The 14,364-nt window shown below is 46.3% G+C and overlaps 1 protein-coding gene across 2 annotated transcripts in view; it reads right to left on the reverse strand.

Annotated features, from left to right (window-relative positions):
* The window catches only part of Slc14a2 (solute carrier family 14 member 2), a 426,972-nt gene that overhangs the window by 15,377 nt on the left and 397,231 nt on the right, over nucleotides 1-14,364 (reverse strand). For both annotated transcript variants that reach the window (NM_019347.4, NM_001110270.2), the window contains one exon: nucleotides 1,328-1,453. In NM_019347.4, coding sequence (NP_062220.2) covers nucleotides 1,328-1,453 — 126 coding nt within the window. The remainder of the gene's footprint in view (nucleotides 1-1,327; nucleotides 1,454-14,364) is intronic.

The raw sequence follows: 14,364 nt of genomic DNA on the forward strand, positions 1-14,364 counted from the left end.
CTCTAAACATCCTCCATTACTAGGCTTTCAGGTTCAGTCCTCTTGGAAAACAGCAGACCTTAGAAGCTTTGGACTTGGTACTCTGGTGCCCTCCTGTGGTCAAGTGTGAGAACGGCAGGCTGGGCTCGCCTTCCTCTTTGCTGCTCTTCCCCCTGGGCATTTATGCGTATTTAGGATGTTTAAGCACTGGAAGGGACGTACCAAAGGCACCCTGCTCCCACTTGTGAAGCAATAGGGACTACAAACACTGGTGTGGTTGGGGAGCCCTTCAGCGGTTCTCAATCTGTGGGTCGCGAACCATTTGGGAGCCGAAAAAGCCCTTTCACAGGGTTTGCCTAAGACCATCGCAAAACCAAATTGCATAACGGTAGCAAAATTACAGCTATGAAGTAGCAACGGAAATAATTTTATGGTTGCGGGGGGGTCACCAGAACATAAAGAGCTGTATTAAAGGGTCGCAGCACTAGGAAGGCTGAGAACCACTGACTTAAAGGAAATGAGTCAAACATGGAGGCTTTGGAAAGAGGAAACAGGATGCTTGCACCTCCCTTCTGAGCCACCCTCTGACCCTCTGCTTCTGTCTGGAACAGCCTGCCAGGCTTTAGCCCCCACAGACGGGGGCTGTGGTGGAATTGTGCTCTGTCCTATTTCATTAGAGGCTTCTCCATCCTTCCGTTCGCTGGGACTATCTCTCTAGGATCCTTAATATTGGCTAGAATCTGACCTTAGTTTCTAGGTTCAAGTATCTGGTATCCTCTTCTGCTCGGCCCTGGCTGACTTCTCTGGTTCCCTTCTCTCTCCACCACCCCCTTCTGCTTTGGCCCTCTGGTCACTGTCACTGTCACAGTGAGAACATTTCATCTGCCTTCTGAACAGGTGGGATTTTGATAGTTTGTTTTGGGAGGATTCCTTCTGGCTGTCCTCCTGCCTCAGTCTCCTGAATGCTGAGATTAGAGGCAGGTGCACCAAGAGTGGCATGACCAGTGTTTCATAAACTGGTGGCAAAATTCGAATCTCGTGAAGAGCTCTAAAAGATCTGGCTGCTGGCCCAGGCTAGGTTAAATTTGGATCTTTGTGAATGGGTTGCAGGTAAGCCCAGAGCCAAACTGAGACCTCTCACTGACTCCGCAGAAGCCTGTCACTTGTTCTGAATAATTTCCTCATTAGCTGGGTGTGTCCTGATACAGGAGACCCACGGCTTTGGCCAGTGGTCCTGTGATTAAAGGACCACCGTACAGTGGGTACTGCCATTACGTAGTCGGTACCTCTGTTGTCTGCCTTGAGATAGGAAGCTGGGGCCCAAGTGTGAGGGAGAGGATGTGCTTACCTTTGCTCCTCCTCCGGATGGATGACCACTCGATATGGAACACGCTCTTACGCCTGGGGAACACGGTCTCGGAGCCCTCCTCTGCCTTCCGCTGGCCTCCTCCGTGTGACTGTTCTCCACCGCCACCTAGCCAGGGGCAAGAAGAGACAAGTCAGGTCAGGATGCTACCCGGTTCCCATCTGTAAGAGTCAAGCTTTGGCGCCAAGAAGAACAACACCCAGAAGCTAGAGAGGAGGGAGTGAGGCAGCTCAATGCTGGAGGGGTAACTGCATTAGTCTTTGTACAAAATGCCCAGTGTCCCTTTCTTCTCTTTGCAATCCTCTCCCTTCCACACAGAAACCCAAGTTATGTCTGATTCAAGAGATGGGTGAACCAGGCTTAGACCCACTTCTCCAAGTCAAGGGGATAAGGCAGACTCTAGGCTGATTGGCCAATCATGATGGTTCAGCCAGTGACTTGGACCTCTCTTGGCAGAGTTCCAAAGCTGGCTGGATGTTAGACTATCTGGCAGCTTAACCAAGTGTCTGAGCCCTCCGCACCCCAGACCAGTTAAAAAGCCAAGCTTGGCCTGAGACTCATGCATGATATAGATTCTTTTATGAATCATGATATATAGATTCATAACTTCTGGTAGAACCAGAGTCTGAATTTCAGTAGGGCCTCCTAGTTGAGTTATCTGCATATTAAAGATTTGCAGGTCCCATTATAGGAGGGGCCAAATGTCTGGAACACATTGCTGGCTACGAGAGAGCCTTTACTGTATCACGCTGTCTTTCTGCAGTTGCCAACTGTGGGGAGAGTATTCTTGTGTTAGGAACAGGACTTCTCATGGTGTAGCTTTAGAGCAGAAGGGATCACCTGGGCTGCTTATGAAAGCGCAGGCTCCTAAGTCCACCAAGGTCTGTTCGTGGGAGGCTTTGGTAGTCTCAGGGTACGCAGGTTAGGCGTGCTCTGTTTGACCAGAGCAGGGTTGGTGCACTGGCTGGAGAGGTGGAGCCTATGATGATCTGGGTTCCTTGTGTTACACCGTAACATCTGTATACTTTGTCCTGCTTAGAATCATCTCAAAATGGAAAGGGTGAGCGTTGTTACTGCATAAAGCTGGACATCAAGGCTCACAGGGAATTCTGTAGTGTCTTACAGAACCAACTACGGGCTATTGGCTTCCAATCCTTTACTCTGTGTCTCTTCTACCTACTATGTGGTGGGTGGACCAGCTTCACGGATTCCGCCAGAGAGCTTGCCAGGAACCCAGAATTTCAGCTGTCATCTCAAAACGAATAACTTAAAAAAATCTGCATTTTAACAAATTTCTCTTTAATTCCCATGAACATAAAACTTTGGAAATTCAGATTTAGATTACACTGCTGCTCATGCAGAGACAATGTTAGTAAAGCCCAGACTGGAACAGGAGTTGTGGGGCATGTGTGAGCAAGGAAGAATGTCTTGTCTGTGCCCTCACATCAGAAGGGAAATGCGATGATGGCTCCCACTAGCTCAGACAGAAGAGCAGCCAGTGAGCTGGTGCTGTGTCCATGGCTTAGCCTTGGTCCCTAACTCCTAAGGTTGAGAAGTGCCCACTGTTCTGCCCCACAGAGATTCCTGGTATGTTAGCTTGCTCTGGAACATCTCTGAAGACACACAGTATGAGATCAGAATTGACGAAGCAAGGTCTATCTATCCACAGTGCACATTCATTCTCCAGCACTCCTGTCAGAGATGCTTCTCTTTCCTCACAGAGCAGAACTGGTACCACAGCCCTTCCCTTGGCCAAGGTTTATATCGACTTCAGCATCATAAACTCAGAACTGGATGAGAATGTCAAGATCATGCCACTTCTCTTGTCTAGAGAGATCAACTCCCCAAGACTGCTCATGAACCACAGAAAAGACAGGGACTATATCAAGCTTCACGATTCCTAATTCACTGTCCCCTCCCCTCCCCCAGCTCCCGTTGCACTGCATTGAATAGTGCAAGCCTGCTTGATACAAGAAAAGGGCTTTCCCTTTAGTTTCGACCCTCATCCTGGATATCAGAGCTTACAACAAATGCTGTGCACGAACCTGTGCTATTCTTTGTGTGCACAAAGACGGTGTATAAGCCAAAGGAACATTTGTCTGGGACCAGCAATATGAACAGGGATGCTTTTGTTAAGATGCTTGTGTGTGTGTGTGTGTGTGTGTGTGTGTGTGTGTGTGTGTGTGTGAAAACAGCCAGAGAAATGGAGGTAGATGTTAATACAGGTTTTGGGCTGAGTAGCTGAGGGATGCCTGCTAAGAATGGACTCTTTCATCAAGCAGAGCCTATGATGACCTGGGTTCCGTGTGTTTAGTAATAGATTCTGCCCTGGCCCAGAGACAGGAAACTGACTGAGTGTGAGTCAGGACTACCTATTCCTACGTGTAATAGAATTGGTGGCTGATCACAACAGAGCAAAAGGAATGAGTACCTCCCACATAGGCTACTGAAGGACCACCTTGTCCACAGCCCTTACCTGTGACACCCAGGAGTTGAGAGGTGAAAAGAGTTGCTACAAAGTAACAAGTACCTCTCACATAGGACCACTCTGTATTCCACTGTCCTTAGTTGTGACAGCCAAGATTTGAGAGGTGAAAAGAGTTGCTACAAAGTAACAGGTAATTTCTCACATAGACTACTGGAGGACCACCCTGTAGTCCATGGCCCTTAGCTGTGACAGACAAGTGTTAAGAGGTGGAAAGAATTGCTACAACAAAGACTGAACGTGAAGAACCAACTTCCAAAGGCTTGGATACAGAGCAGAAGTGAGAGCAAACTCCTGGCCCCCTGGGGGAAGTATTTTTAGAATACTCCAGGCAGATAAAGGGAGCGCACGTGTATCATTATTGTAGAAACGAGACGCACCATTCATGCGTCAGAAAAGAAGGACCAGAAGCAGGGTCTGGAGACCAGAAGCAGAGGCCATTACTTTCTGCTTGGCATTTTGCAAATTATGTACCCTCACTGACACTTTCCTTAATGGCAGGATGTAATTCCTCCAGTAAGAAATATACAGCCCCTTGTAGGGCTGCCCTTCTCAGCCTGACCTGTAAATGATGACAGATGTCTCGAGTCTATCAACTACTTCTTTGCCATACTCTAACAAAACCAGATAACCCCTTTGAAACACTCTGGAAGGAATTGCCGCTGTCCCTGCACCAGACACATCCACGGGGAGGACACTTCTCTGTAAGGGCACTGGGCTCCTCTGCTCTAGGCAGGATGGTTTCTTCTCCTTGGGGAATAGCTGCGGTTTTACCTCCACAGACGCTTGTCTAGCTGCACCTTAGTCACATGCTCTTGACTGGTGAGGCACTTGATTTCCTCCAGCACTCCCCACCCCCTCCATCTACCATACGTCTGGTAGATTGATGGTAGGCACTTGGAATGTTGTTAAATAAGTTAATGAGGGATGGTTATCCTATGCACTGTCTGAAGGACATCAAGAAACAATGGCTATGTCAGGGTACGTGATGTGTGTGTGTGTGTGTGTGTGTGTGTGTGTGTGTGTGTGTGTGTATTTGTTTATGTGTAGGTACTTATGTATGTGTGTACATGTGTACATGTGCCTGTGTGTCTGTGTGCATGCATACATGTGTGTATAGAAACCAAGGGTTGACATTACGTTTCTTCCTCATTACTCTTCCCCACAATTTTTGAGACAGGGAATCTTCTGAGCCTGCAGCTTGAGTACGAGAGATTCTCTGTTCATGCCCCCCACCATCGCCCAGGGCTGGGGTTTATATGCCACTATCTCTGCTTCCTTTAACACGAGTGCTGAGAATCAAATTCAGGTCCTCATGCTTGCACGATAAGCATTTTACTGAGCCAAGTCATCTCCACAATCATAAATAACTTAAAAAATGATGTGTCTTACGTTGGGTGTTAAATGTTTTATAAATGTTGAACTAGAAGTGACAGTGAGGTTTGGACATTACAGGGTATGGGTGATCCTTTCCGTAATTATCTGGATCAAACAGTAGAATACAGATGGTCACATCATTGTTTGCCCATCAATGACCAACTTGCTAGGAACCCAGAAGTCCTATAGAAGTGGCTGGAGAATTCAGTTAATAAGAGAGAGAAAACAGGCCACTGAGGGTGGACCTCTGACAGGATGTGCTTTGACCATTAGATGTTATCTAGAGCTATCCTCTCTGATCATGAAGCCCAGGCTGCTTGGAAATGAGATCTCAACTGCTATAACTGAACAGTAAATTTTATTCAGTAAGTGTGTCCATCCCTGTCCCCTGCCTCCTGTCCCCACCCCCGGCATCATGCTGTAGTAAACAGAGATGAGCCCAGGGGCTCCGATGACCATGTCCTTGTTTGGGCACATTGGCTTTGCCCCATCCACCCAGCTGCAAATGTTCTGTGGCATGTGGCTGGGAAGCTCTGTCCTTGGTAACCTGTGCGTCACTGCCAGCAGGCGAGTAACTCCTGGGTATGCAGCCTGGACTAAGACTTGTTGCTTCCTCCTCCACTAACCAGCTTTATTAAACATCCCAATGCATACATGTCCATAGTTCATTCAAGAGCTATTCCAGGGACACGGTCCATACCCTGAAGGAAAGCTGCTATTTCATGTTTTAGAGGGTAACACTTTAGTGGTACTTTCTTCCTGGTGGCTTGGAAGGAAAATGGTTTGGAGCTCTGATTATTTCTTCAGAAGCGTTCTTTCTGGGGGCAGTAGTGACCTTAGAGTTCTCATGCCTCTAAAGGCATCAAATGTTCAGCAGTAACAACAACTTTGTAGAAGAGCTTGACTGTGAAATAAAACTTTTGTCTTATCGAAATTTCATTGAGGCATCTAAAACCCCTCTTTAAAAAAAAAAACCTCAAACCAAATTTAATATTCTTTTCTTTTCTTTTCTTTTCTTTTTTTCTGGAGGACCGAACCCAGGGCCTCGTGCTTGCTGGGCAAGTGCTCTACCACTGAGCTAAATCCCCAACCCTTAATATTCTTTTCAAAGAGGAAAATTCATCTAGTGTGTCTTTTTAAAAGTCAACCCACAGTGGTTCATGCCTGTAAAAATCAGCCTGTGGTGGCCATGCCTGTGTCCCTCCACAAGCTGCCCTCTTCAGGCTTGAACCAGTTTTCCTTTCTCCTGGAGGTGGACTGATGCTGTGTATTGATGCTCACAATGTCCGCTGTGCACAGCATCTGGACCCTCCAAAGTCACCCACTTGTCATTCCCCCAGCTCCCTGGCTCTCATGCTCCTATGGCAGACCCAATGCATCACAGGCAATTCTCTAGACAGAATGGCTGTTTTTGTAGTACTCTATCCTAAACCATGTGTGCCTACGTATTTACTGCTGGTCATGCTTTGGTTATAATTTGGACAGGTGCCTTCCTATGTTGAGCATTGTGGTATGACTTTTCAGTGCTAGAGATCGTTCTCTCTCTCTCTCTCTCTCTCTGTTGGGCAGGGTTGGCTTCTGAGTGCTAAGTGAGATGATTGTTTCTTTTCTTTTTAAAATTATTTCTTTGTACAGCGAGTGTTTGCTACCTTTGTGTCTGTGTGCCAGGAAGGTCAGGGGAGAGCATTAGATAACCTGGGGCCAGAGTTATGAGAACCATTTCATATGAGTACAAGGAACCAAACTCAGGTCGTCTGGGAGAGCAGAAAGCACTCTTATTGCTGACCCATCTTATCTTTAAACATTGTATCACACTCAGCCATGCAAGGCCATTTTCATGCATACAACATGCTTTGGACGCACTCTCTTCCCCATACTATGACCTTTCCCTTCTCTGCCTTAACCTCCCCAAATCCACTTTGGTTTTCTAGATGGCTTCTCTTTTATGTTCATGACATCTGTACATGAGATTTTTGTGGATCTCTAAAGTCTAGGAACAAGTGTGCAATATTTGTCTTTCTGAAACTGATGTAATTTTCTCAGTATGATCATATGCAGTCGCATCTGTTTTCCGGTAAGCAACATTACTTTATGGTTCATTATGGCAAAATGTGGTGTGTGTGTGTGTGTGTGTGTGTGTGTGTGTGTGTATTTGGTACAATGTATACATATGATAAGTGTATACATATGAGAACACATATCACATTTTCTATATTCATTCCTCTTCTGATACAACATATCTATTACAAGCTGTGCTGTAACAGTGGTGTGTGCACGTCGCTATGATACAGTGACACAGTCACTGAATTAATACCCAGGGGTGCTAGAGCAAAGCTGTGCACATAGATGGTAATATTTTCAAGGATTATTCTACACATATCGAGAACTGGAAAAGAAAAATTAGAACTTCGAGACTTCAGTTTGGTCCTCTCATGTACAATTTGGGAACTTTAGCTTGCAGGGGTGGGGTGCCTTGTCCATGGCCAAACCATTAGCAGAGCCACGGAGACGGGGGCTCTGTCTCGTTTGGTGTTTGAGACTTGTTCCTCTCACCCTTGAGTTCCATAAGTGTTTTGCTTTTGCTCTGTCACCTCCATTCTGCTTCAGAATGTGACGGCCTCCTCTAGGTAAACTATAGTCAGCTGCTCTTTTAACTGTTTCTTCCATTTTCTCAAGAAAACGCCTTCTTAAATCTTCCTGCTATTTCTTGACTGGGCAGTGGGCTGAGAGACAGACTGAGTAAAGAGGACTTGGTCCCTGAGGATTCCTCATGATAGGGGCTGCAGCTTTTTAATACGCCAACCAGAGGTCCATCTTTTAAGAATGTGGGCCATGGCTCTTTGTAACCGCGAGATAAGTGAGTCTCCTATTAATAGCCGGTGCTTTGAGTGAGATCTCTTGTTTTTCCATTCCCACACCTCATTAGTTAGCCAATGGGCTCACCTAAATTTTGATTTCTTTTGATCCTTTTGTGTCCCGCCACAGGGAAGATATGAGTACGTATAAACGAGCTGATATCTCATTTAAACCCGTGAAATCTTACGGCAATCTCATCAGTGAGATTAGCAAGTCAAAGGCCAGCTGAAACTTAGGTAATTCTTGGCTCGTTTCCTTCTGAATGACATCGTACTGTCTTCCCTTCTGCTCTACACCCCAGTACTGCCAGTCTTCCTGAGGTCGATCTGTCTTTTCCCAACCCCTTCTATATCTCAACTGTAAAACTACATTTTTTGACCCAATTGATAAGATATAATTGCCCACTTAAACATACAAAGCCCAGTACCATCCATCCCTTAAGAACATTGATAACAATCTGTAAATACACAGAGCAGAATCTTAACATCACCTGCCATGGCTTCTCCCCTTTCTCTCTTCTGTCCTGTCTCCTCCTCTCTGTAAAACTATATTTTAATTTTCACTTCGGTACTCAGTGATCTGCCTAGCTCCACCCTGCCCTGGCTCCTCTGCCTTGATTCCTAGGTATTCTATAACAGGGCAAGAGTGGTTATCAAGGCTCATAATTTTTCCTTCTAACACACACTCTGCCATGATACACTAGCTTGTCGATGCTTCTCCGCAGTGTTTTCTCCACCCCCTTTGTCTAAGGTCTGTCCACCCCCTCTGTTTGGCTTGTGTTTACACCTTCCATGACACTCCCCTTGGCTTATTTGGTCATGTGAATCCATCCATTCTCTGGATTCTGATTGCATGTTTGCAAAGTATTCTGATTTACAGTGTTTGGAGTTTAGGTTGTTGGCAGGGTTTTTAATGTAGCTCAGGCTGGCCCTGAATTTACAGTCCTTCTGCCTTAGCCTTCTGTGCCTTGAGATCATAAGCACCCATCACCTCAGCTCATAGGAGATTAGCAGTGGTTGTCATAGTGATGACACATGTGAACTATAGCTGATAAATATTTTCCAACCCAATAAAACTACTTGGAGTGATCAATTCTTCCATAACCAAGTGACCTTTGACTCTAGGCCTTGGCAGAAAGAAACTGAGGCCCAGAGAGAAGGGTCTTACCTGGGCCACACAGGGGTCAGTTAAGAAGCCAGGTATGGACTGACATCTTGTTTTGAATTTTATTCCAGATAAATTCCTTTGTTTATAGATAGTTAGAACTTTTCATGTGAAATCAATGGGCGTGTGACTTTTAAATGAAAGCATAAATTGTTTCATCTATCAGGAAGAATAACAAGGAGTTACAAAGATAAACATCCCCATTGGAAGCAAATTGTCCTGGGTCACTGTTGTGGGCCCTCCCCTTACAGCAACATTTCCATACTCCTTTTCCACACACCCACTTAAATGCTTTCCCCATATCATCTATGACACATATAACTAATTGATTTTAGACATTTGCCAATAAGTTTAGATACAGCCTCAGGATCTTTAACATGATGACCAAAATACCTAACACCAATCAACCAGACTTAGCCCTTGAGGGCAAAATTGTTTTTCTTTCTACCAGGAAGGATGTGAGAAGAAGGGGTACCTCAAGGTATGTGGTTGATATGAGGCAGAGGTCATGGGTAGATAGATATATTTAAGCCTCACAGGATGTCTTTTCCTCAGCATAGAGATCAAAAAGCCCCTCCACATCCCAAAAGGACAGAAAAAAACCCAAATCCTACACTGTCTTCTTATAAGACAGCTAGACCTGGTGGCCTTGTGTTATTTTATATAAACAATTACAACCCATTTCCTAACGATGATTGGAGCTTCTCCATAAATGGCCTGTTTTAGGAAGGACAAGTGAGATTATAAAATTTACTACCTAACAAGATAATGAGCTGCCCACCTTTTATCTACTCAGATATGACTCACCAGACAAATGACCCACGAGGAAAGGCCAAATAACTTCTCTTAACTACGACTAAGTTACCTCATCATCATTAGGGGAGGGGTTCTGTCTCTCGGAGTTTGCCTGCGGTGTTCCTGTCTACAGTGTATGTGCCTTGCTAAAACTTTACTGTCCGTTGGTCTGGTGAGCACTTTCACCCCTGCGCCCTGGGTTTCCCTTTCCTGGCTGGTTGCTTTGGTGGTTCAGCTAGGGAGCTCTTGCCTCATCTCCTTACACTTCTCTTCACACGGAGGCTTACAGTGGTTGGCAGAGTGGCCCATGGCACCCGGAAATCTCTGTCTGGGGCTGTTCTCCAGTGAGATCCAGAGGCTCCTGGGCTGAGACTTTACACTGCTGTCACCCCTTAAGGAATGAGCTAAGGAGTTCATTTTTCCATTCTTCGAGGGCGAGGGGCTGCTTCTCTTCCTCTTCAGATCTCCCTCGCTCTCAACGTGTGACTTGGGGACAGCGGCAACTTGTTTGGCATGAGTTTGCACATATGGTGAGGATGTTTTCATTCCTATCTCCTGTCACTCTGTTCCGGGTCTGTCACTCACCACCGCAGAGCCCGAGGGAGCAGTCATGTGTGGCCAATGACGGTGTTTGCATCTGCGGTTTTCCTTCCAAGTCAGACTTCCTGCTCTGAGAGGCCAGTGGACAGCCAAGCTTTCTTACACTAGCTAGCTCAACCACTGGCTTGTCTGCTGCCTACAATCACACCTCTGCTCAGTCTGATGTCTTTTTTTTCTTTTTTTCGGAGCCGGGGACCGAACCCAGGGCCTTGCGCTTGCTAGGCAAGTGCTTTACCACTGAGCTAAATCTCCAACCCCAATGTCTGATGTCTCTTGATGTCTCCTCTGACCTTTCCTCCTCGTTCTGTTCCCTCCCTTTTCCAGTAGCACCCCATGCAGCTGTACCCACACTCCCTTTGTACAGGGAATGTAACACAGGGAATTCAGAGAGTGTTTGAAAGCAAGCCCTTCCCTATGGAGAATACCCTTCTCCATGGGGTGGCCGATGGGAAGGAATGTTTATTGTGGATATGTGTGTGCCTGTGTGTGTGTTAAGAGTGGGGGGAAAGAAGGGAGAGGGAGAAGGAGAGGGAGAGGGAGAAGGAGAGGGAGAGGGAGAAGAAGAGGGAGAAGGAGAAGGAGAGGGAGAGGGAGAGGGAGAGGGAGAAGGAGAGGAAGAGCAAAAGAGAGATGTATGTGTGGATTTGGGTGGGTTTGAATGTGTGTTATGGGTATGTGTGTGTGCCTGTGCCTGTGTGTGTGCCTGTGTGTGTGTTGAGGGAGAGGGGGAGGGGGAGAGGGAGAGAGAGAGCAAAAGGGAGATGCATGTGTGTATGTGGGTGGGTTTGAGTATGTGTTGTGGATATGTGTGTGCTGAGAGAGAGGGGGACACACGTGTGTATGTGTCTCTCTATCACTTTCCACTTTATTCCCTTGAAACAGAGTCTCTCAGTGAACCTGGAGCTCACATTTTTTTGGGGGGAGGGCAGGTTGGTTGGCTCGAAAGCTCCATCTTTGTTCCTGCCTCCCACCAAGTCCTGGGGTTACTTGCATGCACAACCATACTGACTTTTATGTAGGTTCTGGGGCTCTGAACTCAGATCCTCATGAGTGCACAGCAAGTGCTCTTAGCCCTGAACCATATAGCTGTCCTGGAAAGAAGAATGGTTACAACCATTAACTCTAAGCTATGGGAAATAATGACATGGGCTTCTGAGCACCCTGGTCTCTTTTGGTTTACAATAACTGAACCTTGTGTGAGAGTAAACCAGTCTCAATCCCCAGAGTCCAGAGCGCCATGCTACCCTGGCCATAGCATTATAAGCTAAGACTCTCCAAGTATGAGTGCAAGGCTTCAAAGACTAGACCAGGGCCTGTAGACGCCATCCTCTAGCAATTAGACTCACGTGGACTTTATGTTCTTTAATACTGGGAGCAGACCTTTGAGCAAAAGAGTCAAACTCAAAGAAGAAAGGGATAAGAGGCAGGTGCACATAGTGGCAATAATGGCTACCTCCCTGCTCATTTCAGGAAATTGTAGAGCTCCTTCTAGTAACAATGTCAACTAGTTGAAAGACTCTCTCCTGCTCTTGTGGCTAGCTGGGACATTTTGTCTGATTGTGCCTAAGGCTACCAAGGTCTCACCCAAGGCCATGTCCAACCCACAGAGTAGAGGCCTGTTGAATACAAGATTGTCTCTTCCCCTAGTGAGAGATCAAAGTCAAAGAAGGACAAATGCCCCCAACTCTGTTCCTTGAGTATGAGGAGCCCAACACGGAAGGAGACTCACTCTCCCTTTGAGGAGGATTCAGCTCTGAGGCTGTACAAACTCCTGTCTTCTCTAGGCTTGTGGATGGTCCTTGAATAACCTTATATGTGGCAGGGAGAAAAATCATATTCCTCTCTGGTACTGGGGCTAATTTTTCAGCCCTGACCACCTTCTCCAGTTTGGCTTTCCTGTACTCCAACCAGTTTGGTTTTAATCTCCTTTAACCTGTATGATAAACAAATCTTCCACCCATTCCTTATGGTCCTCCCTAGTTGTCCCATTCCTTCCCGTTAGAGGTATCACGCCTACATTTGAGATTCTTCTAAATTTCTGGCATTGTAAATACTCTATGACTCTTCTACCTCTCCCTGCCCCATAATGGTCCAGAATCATCTGGAGCTTTAAAGACTGTACCTGCAGTCTCTACAGGCGACCTCTACACGACCCTACAAATTCCCCTTTAAGTATGGAATACTTTCGTTCCTGCCTAGGGTTTGAAGTTGTGCCGACTAGCATCCAATCTTGCCACAGAGTTCTCAAAGACCCTGACGGTTTTTAGGGTCAGAAATCAGAAGGAATATTAGTGCAGATTTGCCCTCCTCATACCATGATACCCACAGCCATTGCAGCCATCTGGAAAGAAAGAGACGGCCTCATTGCTGATGCTATCACTCAGTTAAACATGCCCTGAAGTTTTGGGCCTCACTCACAGAGATCTGGCCTCCAACGAAGATGGCCACTGTGTATACTGTATTGCAAGGTCCACCATAAAGACCACATTGACTCTCCTCTGGCTGAGCTGATAAACGAGCGAAACAGGAGAATCAGCTTCCACTCAAGCCTGCTCTGGGTCTCAGTGTTCTCCCCCCAACTTCAGTATGTCACCTCAATAGACTCGACAGGCTTTAGACCAGGGCTTCACAGCCACTCCAGAGGGATGGTCACCGATCCCAGAAAACAAGCTGTGGCTCCCTCAATCCCCCTAATGGAGGTGACTTAACCATTGTCATCACACTGCACATTCGAGGGTTAAAGTTCTGCAAATTCCAATCAGGCCTTCTCTCACAGACATTCTTCCTGTAGTCTATTTCCAAGGTTTGTCCCACTTGTCAGGGAAATCCCAGAGGAGCTGTGAGATTCCATCTCCTTTCATAGGCTGTCCAGAGTAGGGGAACTACGCTGGTAGACGGACAAACAGACTTCACCGATGTCCTTCCTCATGCAAGGGACTGAAATACCTACGGGCTCCAGTGTACACCTTCACTGGGTGGATGGAGCACTCCCCGCAAAAGTAGAAGGGGCTCCAGACGAGGATGTGGAGAAAGAGGAACACTCCTCCATTGTTGGTGGGATTGCAGACTGATAAAACCATTCTGGAAATCAGTCTGGAGGTTCCTCAGAAAATTGGACATTGAACTGCCTGAGGATCCAGCTATACCTCTCTTGGGCATATACCCAAAAGATGCCTCAACATATAAAAGAGACACGTGCTCCACTATGTTCATCGCAGCCTTATTTATAATAGCCAGAAAATGGAAAGAACCCAGATGCCCTTCAACAGAGGAATGGATACAGAAAATGTGGTACATCTACACAATGGAATATTACTCAGCTATCAAAAACAACGAGTTTATGAAATTCGTAGGCAAATGGTTGGAACTGGAAAATATCATCCTGAGTGAGCTAACCCAATCACAGAAAGACATACATGGTATGCACTCATTGATAAGTGGCTATTAGCCCAAATGCTTGAATTACCCTAGATCCCTAGAACAAACGAAACTCAAGACGGATGATCAAAATGTGAATGCTTCACTCCTTCTTTAAATGAGGAAAAAGAATACCCTTGGCAGGGAAGGGAGAGGCAAAGATTAAAACAGAGACTGAAGGAACACCCATTCAGAGCCTGCCCCACATGTGGCCCATACATATACAGCCACCCAATTAGACAAGATGGATGAAGCAAAGAAGTGCAGACTGACAGGAGCCGGATGTAGATCGCTCCTGAGAGACACAGCCAGAATACAGCAAATA

The sequence above is a fragment of the Rattus norvegicus genome, chromosome 18 (genome assembly GCF_021556685.1).
Source record: "Rattus norvegicus strain SHRSP/BbbUtx chromosome 18, alternate assembly SHRSP_T2T, whole genome shotgun sequence".
NCBI lineage: Eukaryota > Metazoa > Chordata > Mammalia > Rodentia > Muridae > Rattus > Rattus norvegicus.